The sequence below is a fragment of the Paralichthys olivaceus genome, chromosome 9 (genome assembly GCF_024713975.1).
Source record: "Paralichthys olivaceus isolate ysfri-2021 chromosome 9, ASM2471397v2, whole genome shotgun sequence".
NCBI classification, from domain to species: domain Eukaryota; kingdom Metazoa; phylum Chordata; class Actinopteri; order Pleuronectiformes; family Paralichthyidae; genus Paralichthys; species Paralichthys olivaceus.
Window position 1 is genome coordinate 19,910,656 of NC_091101.1, and position 16,071 is coordinate 19,926,726.

Below are 16,071 nucleotides of genomic sequence, written 5' to 3' on the forward strand. Positions count from 1 at the left end.
AACTCCACCACAGATACTTTACTTTTCATCCATGAAACCTCCTTCCCTTTCAAACCGACGCAATTAATAATGGATTCATGCGGACGCAACAAAAGTCTCGTAGGAGCTTGTAGGCAAAACATACTCATTCCATATTATTAATTCAAGGACGAGTATGCTGAACGCTATTTTTCAAACGCAATGCCCAAAGGAGACGGAGGAGGCCAATGAGAGCAAATCATATGTAATAATAAACCTTTGTTTCCCAGAGCAACAGGGGAAGAGAGCGCGCCTCGAACAGCCCAGCGGAGGCGCATTAAGAACACTTGACTGGGCTTTTGGGAGGAACCTCAAATCCTGGCAGCAGCAGCTCGCTATCTGGAGAAGGTGGAGAAGAAAACTCCCCCATGTAGAGTGTTGTATAACCACTTAATATATGGATCCAGGCAAGCAGTCCACAAACACACACACACCAACTGCCTCACCAATTACACGTCATTAACATGATCCCCCAGGTATGCTTTCCAGTTAACCGTGAGTGGCTGTGCTTCGCCTTTAGCCGGAGACTGAGAGCAATGCTTAATTGTGTATTCAGAAACACAACTACACTTATATAAGGTTTTAAAACCGGCCTTGAGTGCAGCCAGATTAGGAACAAAAAAGTCAACATTAGAAAAAAATAACGACCTACGAGCTAGAATGGGCACAAAGCTAGAACGAGAACAGTCCCTTTAAATTCAATCAAGCTACACACTCAGATCCCTAAATGTTTTTTCATCAAGATTCATGAATTGTTCGGTGGGAAATTGGTGAAAATGTGAAAAAATTATCTTGCAATGTTCAAAAAAGTGATAATAATTCCTGGATCTGCTCCTGGTCGATGTCTCATCCCTCCACCAAGTTTGGAAGAAATACATTCAGTGGTTTTGGAGAAATCCTGCTGAAAACCCAACCAACAGACATGTAAACAACATGTTGACGTCTTTACAAATAAACTCCAACAATCATATATATATTCAAACATCATTTTATAATCAAAAATATCATCCAAGCATTTACAGTGTATTACAACAAATGATCCTATGCAACTGTTAACAGCCTTTACAGGAAATGAAGAAATATATCCATTTTTGATCTATGATACAAACCAGCAAAAAGAGGAGAGGGAGGGGCCGAAGGGTTCAGAGGTTTCAAGTGTTGAGTTCGACCCGGATATGCCTCCTCCATTAGCCCTGTGGTCCTGGTGCACGCTGACACCATGCAGAGCCATCCACAGGCTCCGAGTGCACAACGCCCAGCCCATGTGGGTGAGGACTACATAATTATCCAGTTACTGTAGGACTTGGTGCTCTTCTGCAACTCCCGGTGAGTCGCTAGGTCTAAAAATGATTTCCACTTAGAAACCTAAAGTTCAACCTCATGAAGACTTTGTCGCGGTGGTTTGGTGTCAACATTCCTGTCTCCGTGGAAATGCTGTGTTTTTTCAGTCTTTTCCACCAACACTGAGTCCCTGAAGTGCTCATGAACATTCCTCTCCGACCTGAGACCTGCACTCAGTCTGATGTCTCCATGTAAAAACAGGACCAGTCCACAGACTTTGATATTTGTGGGCTGTATATTGTTTCCTTCACATCTCTTCAGTAGCTCGCCATTTATTTCTCGTACCAGAAGTGTCACCGGCGGAGTTTATGTGCTCTTGATGCCTTGGAAGCCGCAGAAGTTCCAGCGTTTCTCCAGACTGGCACCGACCCCCGTCAGCTCCTGTCTGAAGGTGCAGGGCAGCCGAGACAGAAGAGCCTCCACTTCACTGGGGTTAATCTGCAAAAACACACAACAGAAAAAAATCCACAACCATTAAAACTGATTTGTCTGCACACACTCATGAAGCCACATCCATGTTAGTGTGATTCTACACCTGGATTTTCTACCAGACAAGGATTTTCATTCTTACTTAACACACATGGACGAAGAGGAGCAACGTGGGAAATCAGATGTAAGCGACTGACAGCAGGTCAGTGTATATTCCTGGTCTCTAGTGGTGTCACAGATAAATTTGCAACTGGTAATAATAGTTGTTAATGTGTCACCATAATTATTACGATCAAAGCTTTTGTTTGATCATAAAGAAACTGAACCAGAGACCCTCTTTAGGTCTGGTGGTTTGGTCTTCAGAGTCAGTCGAACTTTATCAATCAGATAAGTTGTGAAAACTCCATGTTGCCATTTTTTATCTTTGATTTTAGGGAAAGAAGTTTTGCTACCCATGCTTGCTGCAGACTGCCAATGCAAAGTTTTATTCAATTAAAATCCTCCTTAAATTCAGCGAGGCCTTTGACCGAAGAAAAGTTGGCTTTAGGTATGATGTCTACGGTGTCCAGGGGTCCTCCAGGGATCTGGTTTGGGTCCCCGGTTATCATCATCTAATTACTTTAAGTTCCCACCATAGGGGAATACTATCAGACATTAAGCAGTCTATCACTAGCAGTGTTAGTTTCCTAATAGCTACTGTGGAGACCTATAACATTTGGATTAAGAACCGTCTCAACGCTGTAGAAAAGTGGACAGAGGATCAGATCTGGTCTTTTATTGCCTGACTACGAGGGATCATTCAAGCTTTTTTCTCTTCCAGGAAGTAGAAATGTGCTTTATTCTGCTCTTGCAAAGAAAATATTACCACCTACACTCTGTGAAGATTCTCAGTCATCCAGGTCAAGGGCATTCAAGGAAGGTTTAAGCGATGGCAGGTGGCCTCAGTTGTAGATACATCTCACCTCTAATCCAAGAGGCTTCTTCAGTTTCACCTCTGGATCAGTCAGGTGGTCTAATGTGGACTGGACCGAATGTCTGGTCTTAAAACTCCAGCTCCTGCAAACTCCCTGTGAGTGTGAGCCATCAAAGATAATGACCTCCTATAAAATAAGCTGTTGACTGGTCGGCCTGTTACAAAGACTGTGCACAGAGAAGCATCAAACTCTCACGTGCATCATTCGCAACATTTCCTATGTTGAGATTATCCTGACACTTAGATGAGGGCTGATAAAGCGTGAAGCATTTCAACTTTAAAAGTGTGTGTAGTAAAAATGACGCATCATTTTAAATGCTCTCATTGTGCCAAGTGAAAGTGAACAACTCCTGCACGCTATGACAAGTTGGAATTTGTGGCTCGGAGTATCAGTGTGTAGTTTTGTTTCCGTAATTCTGTTTCATAAATGGACTCCGCCCCCTAGTGAAATGCTTTTCTTTTATGGCTGGACTAAGATGGCACCGCAACTATAAGAGAAAGGATGTTTCTGTCTGTTTCTTGGTTTGGTGTTTAATGCCACTCGGTTTTGCACCTGGAGCAATGCAGGGATAAAAAAGTTTACTTTAAGATTTGTTGTTAAAACACATTGTTTATGTTGATTACATTATTGCCACTATATCCATGGACACCTTCAAATAATTTAATGTAATAATAATCTCCTCCACGTTTATTTAACTTAAACATTATTGAAATTCACAATGTGTTAAACTGTCTGAATAAGTTTACCTTTAATTACACAATATTACAAAGTTTGACTATCGTCAACAAACTGAAGCAAACGGTGTAGCCTTTGAGCTAATTCCTTTTTATGCTAACTTCCTGCGGCACAACGTCAATACGATCCGACTGAAATCCAACAAATAATAGCTTTTTTTTTTTTTTTTTCAACATACAAGGAGGCAAATTCCAGACAGAGGAGATGTGTGTCGCAACACATCAGAGATCAACGAGGTTGTCGTGCGAATAAATACACATCTGGTTGACTTGCACACGGACACAGAGCCATGTGGAAACAAGACGTTACTCCTTTCATTGAGGCCGGTCCTTCCTGATTTTCATTACAGACATACACAGTGTAAATATGTTGTGCATGTTGTTATAATATATGTGTGAGATTTTTTTTTCTCTCTCGACTAGGTCCTTAGGAACTTAACCCACACTCAAAATGCTCACTCCGCTCCAATCAGAGAATGGTGGTGTGAGTAAATTCATGGTGACAGCCCAGCAGCCACCTGACTGAGCGGAATCAGTCTCACACCACTCGTGTGGGCTCAGGATCATCACTCAATTGAAATCCTGAGGTGACAAGAGGAAAAAACGCACTGTACGCGCTGCTGTAGACAACCGGCACAGTGACTTGCATTAATAAGTAGACTGTTCAAGAAGCTCTGTGCTGATGTCAGGATGCATTAAGGTCCATCGTGGAGATATTCATTATCACAACACACAATGGAGCTGTGTTTGGAGCCACCAGATAAGCAGAGACGGCGACTGTGGCTTGTTTTTCAGGAGTCTAGCCAATGATATTGACAAAACTCTGTGGGCCGCTTGATGTGTGTGGTGGAGAGTCGTCGTGGGAACAGATGCACGGGCAAACTCAGACGCACACAGACAGACAAGCAGGGGCGTACGCACACGCAAGCATGCACACACACACATACATGCACACACACACTAGACTTAAAAGACATGAGAGGAGACAGTCACTCTGTTCTTTGTGTGAGAAAGAGTAAGGGTATTGATGAGCACATAGAACAGTTGTTAAAGAGAACAGTAATTTCTTGGGGCAACCTCGTGGAAGTCTAGAGATAAAGTTTTTGCAGATAAAAAATGTACTCTTCCACATAATGAGTAAGTTGGAGAAGCCTGAAGTCTGACGCCAGGATTTTAATGTGTCTTCTGTCTGGTCAGTGACTGTAACTGTAAAGGGAGCGGAGACATCTGTCTGGGGCGTATGCCAGAAAGGGCCATTAATCTTTTTGGAGATGACATTGAACGTTGGCATTTTGAAAAACTCCTGTTAGTGGCGGTGAAAAGCGATAATACGTCCAAGAGTCCTCCTCGGAAAGATGGGGAGAAAATAGCTGCACTTTGCCAGACAGAGTAGAAAGTGAGGGTGTCAGTGGAGTGAGGGTGGTGTTTGGCTTCAGGTGTCAGGATGAAGGATCTAGTTTTAATATGTCCCATTATCAGGGGAAATCACACAACTAGCCAGATACAGCCAGACAAATATAGCGGTGACATTTCAGGCCAGAAAAGTCAGAAACTGTCAAAGTTTAACTTGAATTATTCCAGATTTTTGAGGTACTTTGGATTCTACATCTACCCAATGTATATTTAGATTATTATGCTGTTTGAGTGCGACCATTGTATCTGTTTTTCTGTGTGTATGTTTCCTCTCCTCTGCTGAGGTCGAGGAACAAAGCTCGATAGCATTTAATCAAATCCCGATCTAGTATCGGAAAAACAATCCTTGTGTTTCAAATAATTATTTTTGCTACACATTTAGGACTAGACAGTTTACCCCTGGTTACACAGTGACGCGTCTTGAGCACATAAATCTTTTTCATTTTGGCCATTTTATTTAATTAATTTAATAACCAGCAACAGTCGGCTTAAGAAAGGCTGCTACCTAAATGTTTCCGTAGCTCTTGGCTAATAAAAAAGAGTGGAGTGAGATAAAAGCTATAAGAGATTCATTACTGTCAGAACTTAATTAGAGTGTATACTTCACTGACTGAGAGCCGGACCCTGGTGAAGTCTCTTTAAGGGAGTTTAACAAACAAAATAACTGAGCACAGACCTTGTAAATATCACTGAAATGTTAAGTCACTACAAATAATATGCATTTATACAACCATACAACAGTGCAGTTTGGCAATGCATGACGTCAGACCATTCAAAGTGAATGAACAGTGTCTTGGTTGAAGCATTCAATGGATAGGTTTGTATGTGAAGACAGCCTTCATCCTCAGGGGCATATCTGAAACCAGTGTTGCACAAATCTGTGCAGGGATGTTTTGTCGTTCTTCACAAATGTTTATTTTCAGCTGCTCTTCGCTGGAGGAGTTTTGTTACTGCTCTCTGTTCCGCTTTAGAACAATCCCCAGGTTTTCTAATAGGTTCAAGTCTGGGAGACGTAGTTTGGTCAGGTCATAGCTTTCACTCTTTCCTTCTGTAAAAACTCTTGTGTTTGAGTTTCACAGTGTATTTGGGATCAATATTGTGTTAGAAACCTCTCCTGCAAAGCTGCTTGACATTGGGAGACATTGAGCATTTGGTAATAGGAGCGATCATACTGCTGTCTGTAAATGTCACCTCCCCTGCATCGTCTGCACTCATGCAGCCCAGTGTCGGCTCACCCCCACCTCAGTGTTTCACGACTCGCACTGTGCAGTAACTTCAGTGGTCCTGGCCGAGTCAACGCCAAACATATTAAACCCCATCTGATCCAAATACATTTATTCTGGTTTCATTTGACCAGACACTGTCACAGGAGGCTTTGCTGGCAATATTCATTCGGCTTTCATGTTCTCAGGAAAAATTCAGTTTTGTGCCATATTTTGTGCAGTAGTTGTCTTGTTGGACGCCCTTTGTAGACTTAACGCAATGTCCTTCACGCAGTCTGAACAGTCACCGAAACACAGATTTCCACAGATGAATCTGAGGCCAAGTCAGAGGCACTTAACCATCTGTTTTTCTACACAAGGTTGTGTGAGTAGAAAATTGTTGCGTGGAGTCACTGCATTTTCTGTTATTGGTCGTATGGCTCGTCCTCTAGCTCCTATGTTTCAGTTTATGTTCAGAAATCATCTGAATGAAATCTCACAATCTGGTTTCTAACTTGGACCCCCTTTTAAATACACCTCAACTTAGAAATGCTCCAATTACTGTCAGCTGGTGCAGAGGTTGGGTCATTTAAATGCCAAATAAAATGAAAAAGAAATTTTCAGAGGTTTAAAAAAAAAACAACATCCTTGTGTGTTTACATCAGAGTTTGAGTTCTTTGTCTCTGTTTGATGACTCCTCCCATCTGGGGCGTTCACTCATTCTGCGTCAAATGACAAAGCGTCTTTGAAGTTTCCAGTCCTTCCCTATGAGTGACAGTAACAGACTGCAGCACAGGGACCCACGCTGTCTGATTCCTTGTTTCCGTTGCCATTCGTGTCCTCAGTCATCAGTGAAGGTGGTGGTGAGGAATCCTCCACAACAGAGAGCAACACTAATGAACAGTGCTGAGTTGTGAGCTATTGTCAACTTTGGCATGGGGGTGTGACTCACTGCTGGAGGCTACAAATACCTTCAATATCTGCAAAACAATTACCTCCATCCTTAAACGCATAACACTTCATATTTCCCAGGGGTGTTCTCAGTTCTCCTGTATATGACACTCTTCTTGTCTTTCTTGCGTAGGTTTGATGAGAAGATCTTTACCACTTTGCAAAATACCAAACTATTCCTTGCAAGTGCTTCAGCTTCACCCAAAGAGCTCTTCTGGAAAAATAATAACTTTTTATGGAAATGGCTGGAAAAGCATTAAGGAGCTCTGCTTGCATCGAGGGCTCCTTCTCAATTGCACAGGAGGACTCTAGCATACGACAAGCCCATATGTTAACACTGTGTGGGGGGTTGGGGGGGAGAGAACTGATACTGTGACTGCATGGGTGCACGTAATTGAGAGTGATAAGCTAATCAGCTGCACTGTGGAAGTTTTGATTCATGTGAGTGTGTTACCTTGGTGTCCAAACGCTGCAGGTAGGAACAGATGTACTCAATGCTGGCTCCAAACGGGTGAACGTGCAGGAACGTCGATATGATCCCTGAAATAGAAACACACAAAAAAAATGTGTTAAGTTATTAATGCAAGGACGAGTCACATACTTTCACTTCCTGTCACCTGTCAGACATTAACAAGCTGCCAAAGGATGGTCACAACGCCGGTTTATCTAACTCCTTCTCCTCTGACTGAGTGTAAGACCATCTTCGAGTGGCTTCTCCCAGAGTCCCAGTACTGTTAAGAGCCTCTTGTATATTGTGGCTTGGATTAGAGGGAGTGTTTAACGACGGCTTTGATGCCGTTGTCTCTCATCAAAGCCGTACTCTCCCCCAGCTCAAACAAACCATCTGCTATCAGCTTGCAGATGGGGCCAGGAGAGAGATAATCCTCCACCTCTGCTTACTAACCACCTATAGCGCGTCAAGGGGCCGACAGCTGAAACAAACACACCCAGTGTTACAATCACAAAGCCTCCAATTGGCTCAAGCACGAAAACAAGAATACACCAATCACTGGAGATGTTTCAGTGAAAAATACTCCAAGACGTCACGTCTGCCACCTGCGAGACGTCAGTCCATACGTAAACACAAATGAGCTGACCTGGAGTCTAAAAGAGAATGTAGATATAACACCAAGTACAAATTCATGTTGATTTATTTGCATGAATGAGGGGTTTTACCGTATGTGTCTGAAAGTACATATGTTTGCTGTATCACTCTAGTCTAGTAATTACCGGTGTAGCTGCTCACAGACATGCACTGAACTCCAGACATGTTTCTGACATTTTCCAGAATGTTTCCTGCCAGTCCCCTATGAAAATGTCAGACTGAGCACATGTGAGAACACAGCAGGAAAATTCACGCTGAGCGAGTCGGTGTGTCTAACACACGACACACACGAAACAGGAAAAAACTAAAAGACTACAAATATCTCAGGAAGGAAAAGTAGAACACGTAGAAGATGCTGACCAAGCTGTCAGCGAGATTCAGGAGCTTTTGCCGACGCTGGTGTCGATGTGCTGTGAACAAATGTGCGAGTTCCCAGGTCCTGCCTCGTGCAAGCTCCACCCCTTTCCTGAATGTTTTGCTGTTGTTGTGAACCTGGAAAATCTTTCTCGGGTTGTGTGAGTTTCAGAGCTTATAGCATGACACTAAACACTAAAGTTAACAAAATAGAGACCCCCACACTTTGTCCTTTGAATCTTAAAACTTGCAGAGTGTGATTATTACATTTTCCTGAATCTGATGGAAATCCCAAGTTTATGGTCTGTGACTTTTAAATGTGTAGCTCATTCTCAACATCAGCAGATGAGATTCTCCTGTGATGTACACACAGGATTTAAAAAATAAAAAAGCAGCCAACAACTATGTTTTATGTAAAGATATGGTGGAAGTTTGTTGTGGTAGCTGGTCATGTTTGTGGACATGTTTGTAGTGAGATAGCTCACTATAGCAGTTATCCTCATTTGTACAACTAACTGCACTCTCTGCACTGACAAAGATATAAAAAAAAACAATCACTGGATAAAGATGAGTGAAGCGTCCGAATCGCAGTGCGGCTGTTTGGAACAGGTAGAAGCACTTTTGCCTTTTGATCTGTTCAGATGACTGGTTGCACCGTTGTTTGTTTGAGGCAAGCTGGCACTTAAAAATGTATTTCATGTCCATTTAAAAAAACAAACAAATATTCATTTTGTATTTTTTCCAAGAAAAAACCTCAAATCATCGCTTGAAATCCATTGTTTTGTTTGCATGTATGTACTTTCTATGACAGTTGGGAATTTCACAGGTAAAAACACAGCAAATATAACTTACATTCAAGATATATTGACTGTGCAATAGTCCAGAGTTGTGTGAACGTACCCACTAGCAGTGCTTCCCTCTCCGAGTGCACAGGACTCGGTGGAGTTCTTTCTGTCGGACCTTCCTTCTCTTGACTGCACGACACCACCGTCGATGCTGCTACTTCCTACACGTCCACAGACACATACAAAACACAGCGAGTTACTTCAAGTGAATCTGCAAGCAGCCACAGTTTGACTGGGGCTGACATGAAGTAAACAAGCTTATATTTAAGCTGATGCATGGCACGCAATAAAAAGACAATCACACAAATAAGTGGAATGAACACATCAGAAAGTTTCACCAGCAACACATCAGTATGGTGAGACAATGAGGATGAGGATAATTAGGCGAGGGAGAAAATACAGCCAGCAGCTATAATTCTGATAGAGGATTGAAAAGTACAGCGAACACGCACGCACACACGCACAGACACACAGACACACACAGACAGAGAGGAGAGACGAGTGTGAGACAAACAAACAGAAGAGACTTGGAAGGCACATGATCAAGCTGTCTGTCTCAGATCTCTGACAGGTGGCAGAATAAAGGCAGGGGGATGACAGAGGACTTTTTGTCTGTTTGTTGTCCTACTTTGTGTTGTGTGCACCATTTCCACTGATGGTGCGGGATGCCTGGTGGCCTTTTTCTGTTTTTAATCTATCAATAACACCCTGCAAGTGTGTGTCAGTGTGTGGGCGTGCAGACATATGCAAGCCAATTTAACTTTATTACTCCTTTATTTCCGAGCCCAGTTGAGTCCGGGTGATTTATTCGGTGACAAACGCACTTGTGGGGAACTGGCCTGGTCTTGTAATGATCTGTCACATCTCTGGAGGAGGTTAGTGAGGAAAGTCAGGAGAGGAGGAAGAAGAAGAAGAAGAGGACACAAACAATATCACTTACATTGGTTTGACTAGCGCTCTCCTCCCCGCCTCTGTCGTCCTGCTTCGCCATCTCCAGCTGCGGCACATTAGAAACACATGAGGGATAAGCCACTGAGAAACAAGCTCAGAGCTGATGCAGACAGATGGGGGTGTGAGGCTGTGCAGAGCGTGGTGTGCAACCACAGACAAACACTAGTGTTGTTTATTCTTAGAGTAATGCCCAGAAACGTGCTGAATTTGAACAAATAAGACACAGAGCTTCCATATGGATGTCATCAACTCTTCTTGAGACAAAACATTCAGCTATTAAATCTGTAACAAACACTTTGAGCGTCCTGACGTATTGGAAATGTATCTGCTGAAATAATAAGTTAACCAACAGCAAATTAATCAACAATACCTTGTTTGTCAAGGAAAGAAATACGATTTTCTGTCTCTCCTTGTTTTACAGTCGTCACTTGAGTACCTGTGGGTTTTTTTTTTACCAGAATAACTCTAATATAGAGATAAATTGTATTTAGACTAAATGTTTGATCCTCTACAGGGGAATTCTACCACTTTTACACTTGAACAAAAGGTGGCTAATTAGTCCTCACTAAGCTGGTGTCAGACTTGAAGTTAATTTTCCTGAGGGGCTGCATGTGAGAACGCAAACGTCAGGTTCAGACATTTTTCAGATATTTGCCAGTCGCCTAATAAAAAGTTCAGATGAAGTGAGCCCATGTTGACGTTTCACACACATGTCATACGTGTAGAAGATGCTGACGAAGATATCAACTTGGAGAGAAAATGAGATTCAAGAGCCCTTGATGATTTATGTGCTGTAAACAAAAAGGTGATTTCCATAGAGGGATATAAACTCTACCAAATGGCAGCGATTAGTCAAGCTGGTAATGAATTTTAAGATGCTGGAACAAAAGAAAAACTACTTCAGTTGTTTCTGTTGAGTTTAAAGAAATATCAATGAATCTATTTTCCCTTCAAATTAAAAACTTCAAAATCATTTCACTGACTGGCAATTGGTTGGACCTAACTTGGGTTAAGCGTGTACATCGCCAACTACTGGTTATCAGTTATCCAAAATAAGTATTCATCTCGCTCTTCTCAGTGCAGCCAAGATGGCAGAGGGGAAGAAACTAGCTCCTAACATCTACGCTGTTTTTGCTCGGTCAGATTTATGAATCCTGAGATGTCACGTGTCGACAGCATCATCGCTGGTTTTTGCTGAGATGATGATTCGGTGTTTGTTGCCTGAGCGTTCAGGCTTTGTTTTCTGTACATGAGCTGTAAGCTTCACTGGGTTTTCTGCTCTGAGCACTCTTCACTCGCTCAGACTCAGAGCCCCACAGAATTGAATGCTCCCATAATTACCACTTGTGCCTGAAGAGGATGCTGCTTAGCACAAGTTACACAGCCTTGCTTTTCAGACTGTACATTTTGAATTCAAAAAGACCACTACAGTTTGCATATTTCATTTCCATCCCACGTTTCAACAAAAGTTGGAAACTAACTTGTGCAAATGAAATGTCGTCTGACTGGGTCAAAAAGCAAAAGTGTTCTGCCCAGCCACAATCAGAGGTGAAGTGAAAAGCCTCTTGTTAGGGAGGTTTAACATTTTGCGCTGTACACACAAAAAGCAACTGTGTGGAAAATTGGAGCTTGTGTGAAAAGGCCAAACATTCCTAATGTCACACTTCTACACACCATCCCAAGTTACTGCGCTGCGTTGGCATGAATAATGGCCGGTCAGTTTGAGAAAGTTGAACCTGTGTCGGGGAAGCAGAGACTTCGATATACCGTTGCGAAGCAGTTTGTTTGAATCATACTGACGCCTGTAGCTTGTTATTTATCACATCACCCACAGTTGCTGCAAGATTCTCCTTCTTACCTTTAGGTCTCTCCACAACACAGCACCTCCGTGCCTCTCGGACCTCCTCTTTAACTACACACCTATTCATTCTCTCCATTGTTCCTCTTCCATCCTCTGCACTATTCAATGGGGAGCTCATTCCACCATGGGAGCCAGGACAGCTTTATTTTTATTATCACGACCATAGATGATTTTTGCTAATCATCTGTGGGGTCTAAGGCCTTCACCTGTGCAGACTCTCTCCAACCACTTTCTCCCCATCTTCAAATCCAGCTTCAAAACCCACATTTCTTTCCTATTGTTGAATTTATACTTGTTTTATTCTTTTTTGATTGTTGTTATATTTGTGAGGTGTCTTAAAAAGAGCCCATGAATAAAGTGTATGATGATTATTATTATATAATGTCTTCTGTGGCTCTAAAGGTTGCTTCCCTGACGCCATGATTGATTTGTGACTGTATAAATCTAATGTTTACTTTGTAATCCTTCATAACACACTGTGGTATGGAGTTAATAAGACACATCCGCGAGGCAGGACAACACTGTAAGGAAATATAAGTCTGGATAGCTCATCTGCACCAATTTCAATTTTTTTGTGCCATCTTAACAAAAATGCAGAACTAAATCACTTGGGTGCCCCTTTAATTAGAGACATAATCACTAGATCAATCAAAAATGAAAACAATTGTTAGTGGCAGCACTGAAATATACACGGAAATTTTGATAAAGGCGTTTGTTGTGAACATAATGATAATAAAAAGGTTAATGGCTCCAATGACCTGCAGTGAGTCGATGCAGTAATGTGTGGTGACAGCTTGGCGACAGCAGGGACACTGATTGGACCAGTGAAGGAGAACTGATGGTGTGGAGAAATCTCCAAAGTGAACAAATGACAAATTCACGTCTGCGGTACACGACGTCTGGAGTCGGCTTGTACGTCTCAGAGCAGAAAGACGCGCAGCAGCTTACCACCTGTATCGAGAGCCTCTTGTTTGTGTTATTATCCAATTTAATAGGTGATTGAACCTGAGGCTCATTTTAATGACAGTCCTTCCTCTCATTATACCGAGCCAGAGGGAACATTAACAAACATTAGTGCTCGGATACTGGGAATAAGGGACAGCACCTGAAACATTAGTAAACACAACGTGTCTTACAGAGAAAAATGACACTTGAAGCTGTTTAATAAGATTGTTCTGCACTGAATTTAGTTGTGTACCCTTGTAACCGAACAGCACAACACTAATCAATATTAGATGGAAGTTTGTTTGGGGAAAAACACGCGTAAGCAACACATTCAATCAAACTACAAATGTGATGTAGTGATGGATGAATATTATAGAGGGAGTGGCTCCAATGGACGACGTGGCCTTTAACGACACTCAGACGACATCAATCTATAAGTAATATCTCCCCATCTGGTGATCGCATTATTACTCTGTGTACATGGTGAGATAGATATGATCGCTTAGTTTCTGCCTCTTTGTCAATTCAAACAAAATGACCGCTTTGTGCGATGCCGGCGCAGACGAGGCCCAAAGGACAAACTGTTCAGGAGTGAGAGTAACATAAAATCTCTGTTTCAGACAAACGAGGAAACAACTGTGGTCATCTTTATGTTCAATCTGTTCCTAGTCAGGAAATGAATGGATATTTTAGTTCTGTGAGAACACGAAGCTCAGAGAAATGGACCAAAAACACAGAAACATCCCGTCTAGGAGAGGAACACAAATTCATATTGAACTGCATTTAGTGGTTTGTATGTTAAAATAAAACCACTGATTAATAAAGTTTATGTTTAAAGTATGTGTATGTATGTGTTTAGAGCGTACGCTGTATAAAGATGGACGACATGACAGCTGCCAAAAAGTGAAGCCATCCTATGGCTGTCTGCAGTAAAGGTCATAATCCCTGCCTCCTCCATGTTAGTGGATGGGAAAGAAAGTGCTGCACATAGCTGCATTGTATGAATGAGTGTGTGTGAATGGGTGAAACTGTAAACTCTCTATAAACGTTTCTTGACACTGAAAAACGACCTCACATAAATGGAAACCCCTCAGAAGTTAGCAAGAAGGATGAAAACAGCTACTTTTGTGATGTCTGATGAGCAAAACTCTAAATTCAAATTATTGAGTAATTTTCTCAAAAAAAAAAAAAAACACATATTACAGCAATCTTTTGTTCACCGACAATTCATTTCTACAACATCTTCCCTACACTCAAACTCATCTTGAACTAATTTCTTTCTCATTGAAGTGCAAATTACAAAGTTTTCACTTTCAAACAAACCCAGTAACATAACAACTTTCTCACAAAACATGCTCGACTCTTCTCAGGGAGCCCAGCAGACTGAGGTGTGTTTTCTGTGGAACCCACCTGCATCAAGTGCGTGTTCTGCAGGTTCTCCAAACCGTCCTTCAGCGTCTGTACTTGGTTCTTCAGCTGCTGTTTGTCCTCCATACTCTTCTCCAGCTCGATCTCCCGCAGTTTTAATTCATCTCTCATTTTCAACAGTTGCTGCAAAAGACGTAAAACAGTGAGCCACTAATGTTACAGTGAACTAAGTAACCGTGACGATGCCGACCTCGTATGCAAACTCCTCTGAAAGACAAAACAATCAGCCTGTTGTTTTATTCATATTTAGCATGTAATCCCTGCACATGTAAATAGAATTGAAGCCTATTACAAAAAAACAATTAGACACTGGTATGAAGTATATCTTCAACAGAGATTATCAAGATAAGACTCTCGTTGCATTTTATTCTTTTTTATAATCATGTTGTACAGAATGTGTCCATGGGGAGTAATTTTCCATTTTACACACTGTGTAAAGGTAAAATATCACAAGAGAATTAACACTCATTTGCGTTTTTTTCTTGCTTTGGGTGAAGTGAGAGCTGGCGTTGAAAAAGCTTTGATAGATAATTTCTCCTGTGAAGTTTGTCTGCTAAACACAGATGAAAAGATTCACCTCCTGCTGTGTTCATTTCAATGAAGAAAAAAAAAAGACGCCCCGCAAGTCGCAGGGGCGTCTTTACAGCCAGGAATTTTCACCTGCACCGCTAGACTAGTTATTTTTTTGTTTATTACACTCACTATAATTCACCACAGAAAAAAACAAGTTGCAAGTACACACTGATAAGATTTCATTGCAATTTGTGTGACTGCGTGATACAACACGGACCCTGCCAAGAAGAGGCTTCCAATTTCCTTGTCTTCCAGTTCATTTAATCCCTTCACCTAATCTTTTCATAAACACAGCATGGGAGATATTAACCGGGAAGATATGTCTGCAGGCAGCGTGTTAATTTCATTAATGAAAACTATGAAAAACAAACATTTGATGACATATTTTCACATCTGAATAAGAAGCAACTTTTGAGAATGAGAACTGATGAAATATATTTCATTTTTCATCAACGCATAAACACTACAGAAAGGCGGACAAATGGACAAGTCTCATTCAAAAACTTTAAAAGCTTTTTTTCTTAAGCAGTCACACAAGAATTTCAAATCGTGATGAAGGTCGGATTTGTTGCAGGACTGGTTATATTTGGCCCAATCAACTTTTACATTACAATTACATTTAAAACTATGCCAATGAACTGTATTCTAGTGTTTTGGTTCCTATTTGTCTCTAAGAATCACACAATGAACATGTAAAAACTGTTGGACTGAGAACTTTGTTGTTCTATCACTGTTGTTGTCAATAAACCCAATCACACTTAGTTATACCAACCACTGAGATGGGTTTAATTTGTAAACAGGAGGCTGAAACGTTCTCAAACAGCACTGAGAAGCAAATGTATTGTAGGAAATTCACGGCACATTTTCAAAGTACGACACAAAATCCAATAGTTTTCATTCTCTTTTTTTGAATAAATGGTCTGAAATAGTTTTAACAACCTTGGCCT

General features: G+C 41.5%; 1 protein-coding gene across 13 annotated transcripts in view; it reads right to left on the bottom strand.

The window, feature by feature from the left end:
- Positions 1-990: 990 nt before the first annotated feature.
- The window catches only part of enox2 (ecto-NOX disulfide-thiol exchanger 2), a 158,357-nt gene continuing 143,276 nt past the window's right edge, over positions 991-16,071 (bottom strand). For all 13 annotated transcript variants that reach the window (XM_020101940.2, XM_069531072.1, XM_069531068.1 and 10 more), the window contains 5 exons: positions 14,534-14,674; positions 10,307-10,363; positions 9,422-9,527; positions 7,517-7,602; positions 991-1,797 (listed from right to left, as the gene is read on the bottom strand). In XM_020101940.2, the coding sequence (XP_019957499.1) occupies positions 1,666-1,797; positions 7,517-7,602; positions 9,422-9,527; positions 10,307-10,363; positions 14,534-14,674 (522 nt within the window). In that variant the 3' untranslated portion in view covers positions 991-1,665. The remainder of the gene's footprint in view (positions 1,798-7,516; positions 7,603-9,421; positions 9,528-10,306; positions 10,364-14,533; positions 14,675-16,071) is intronic.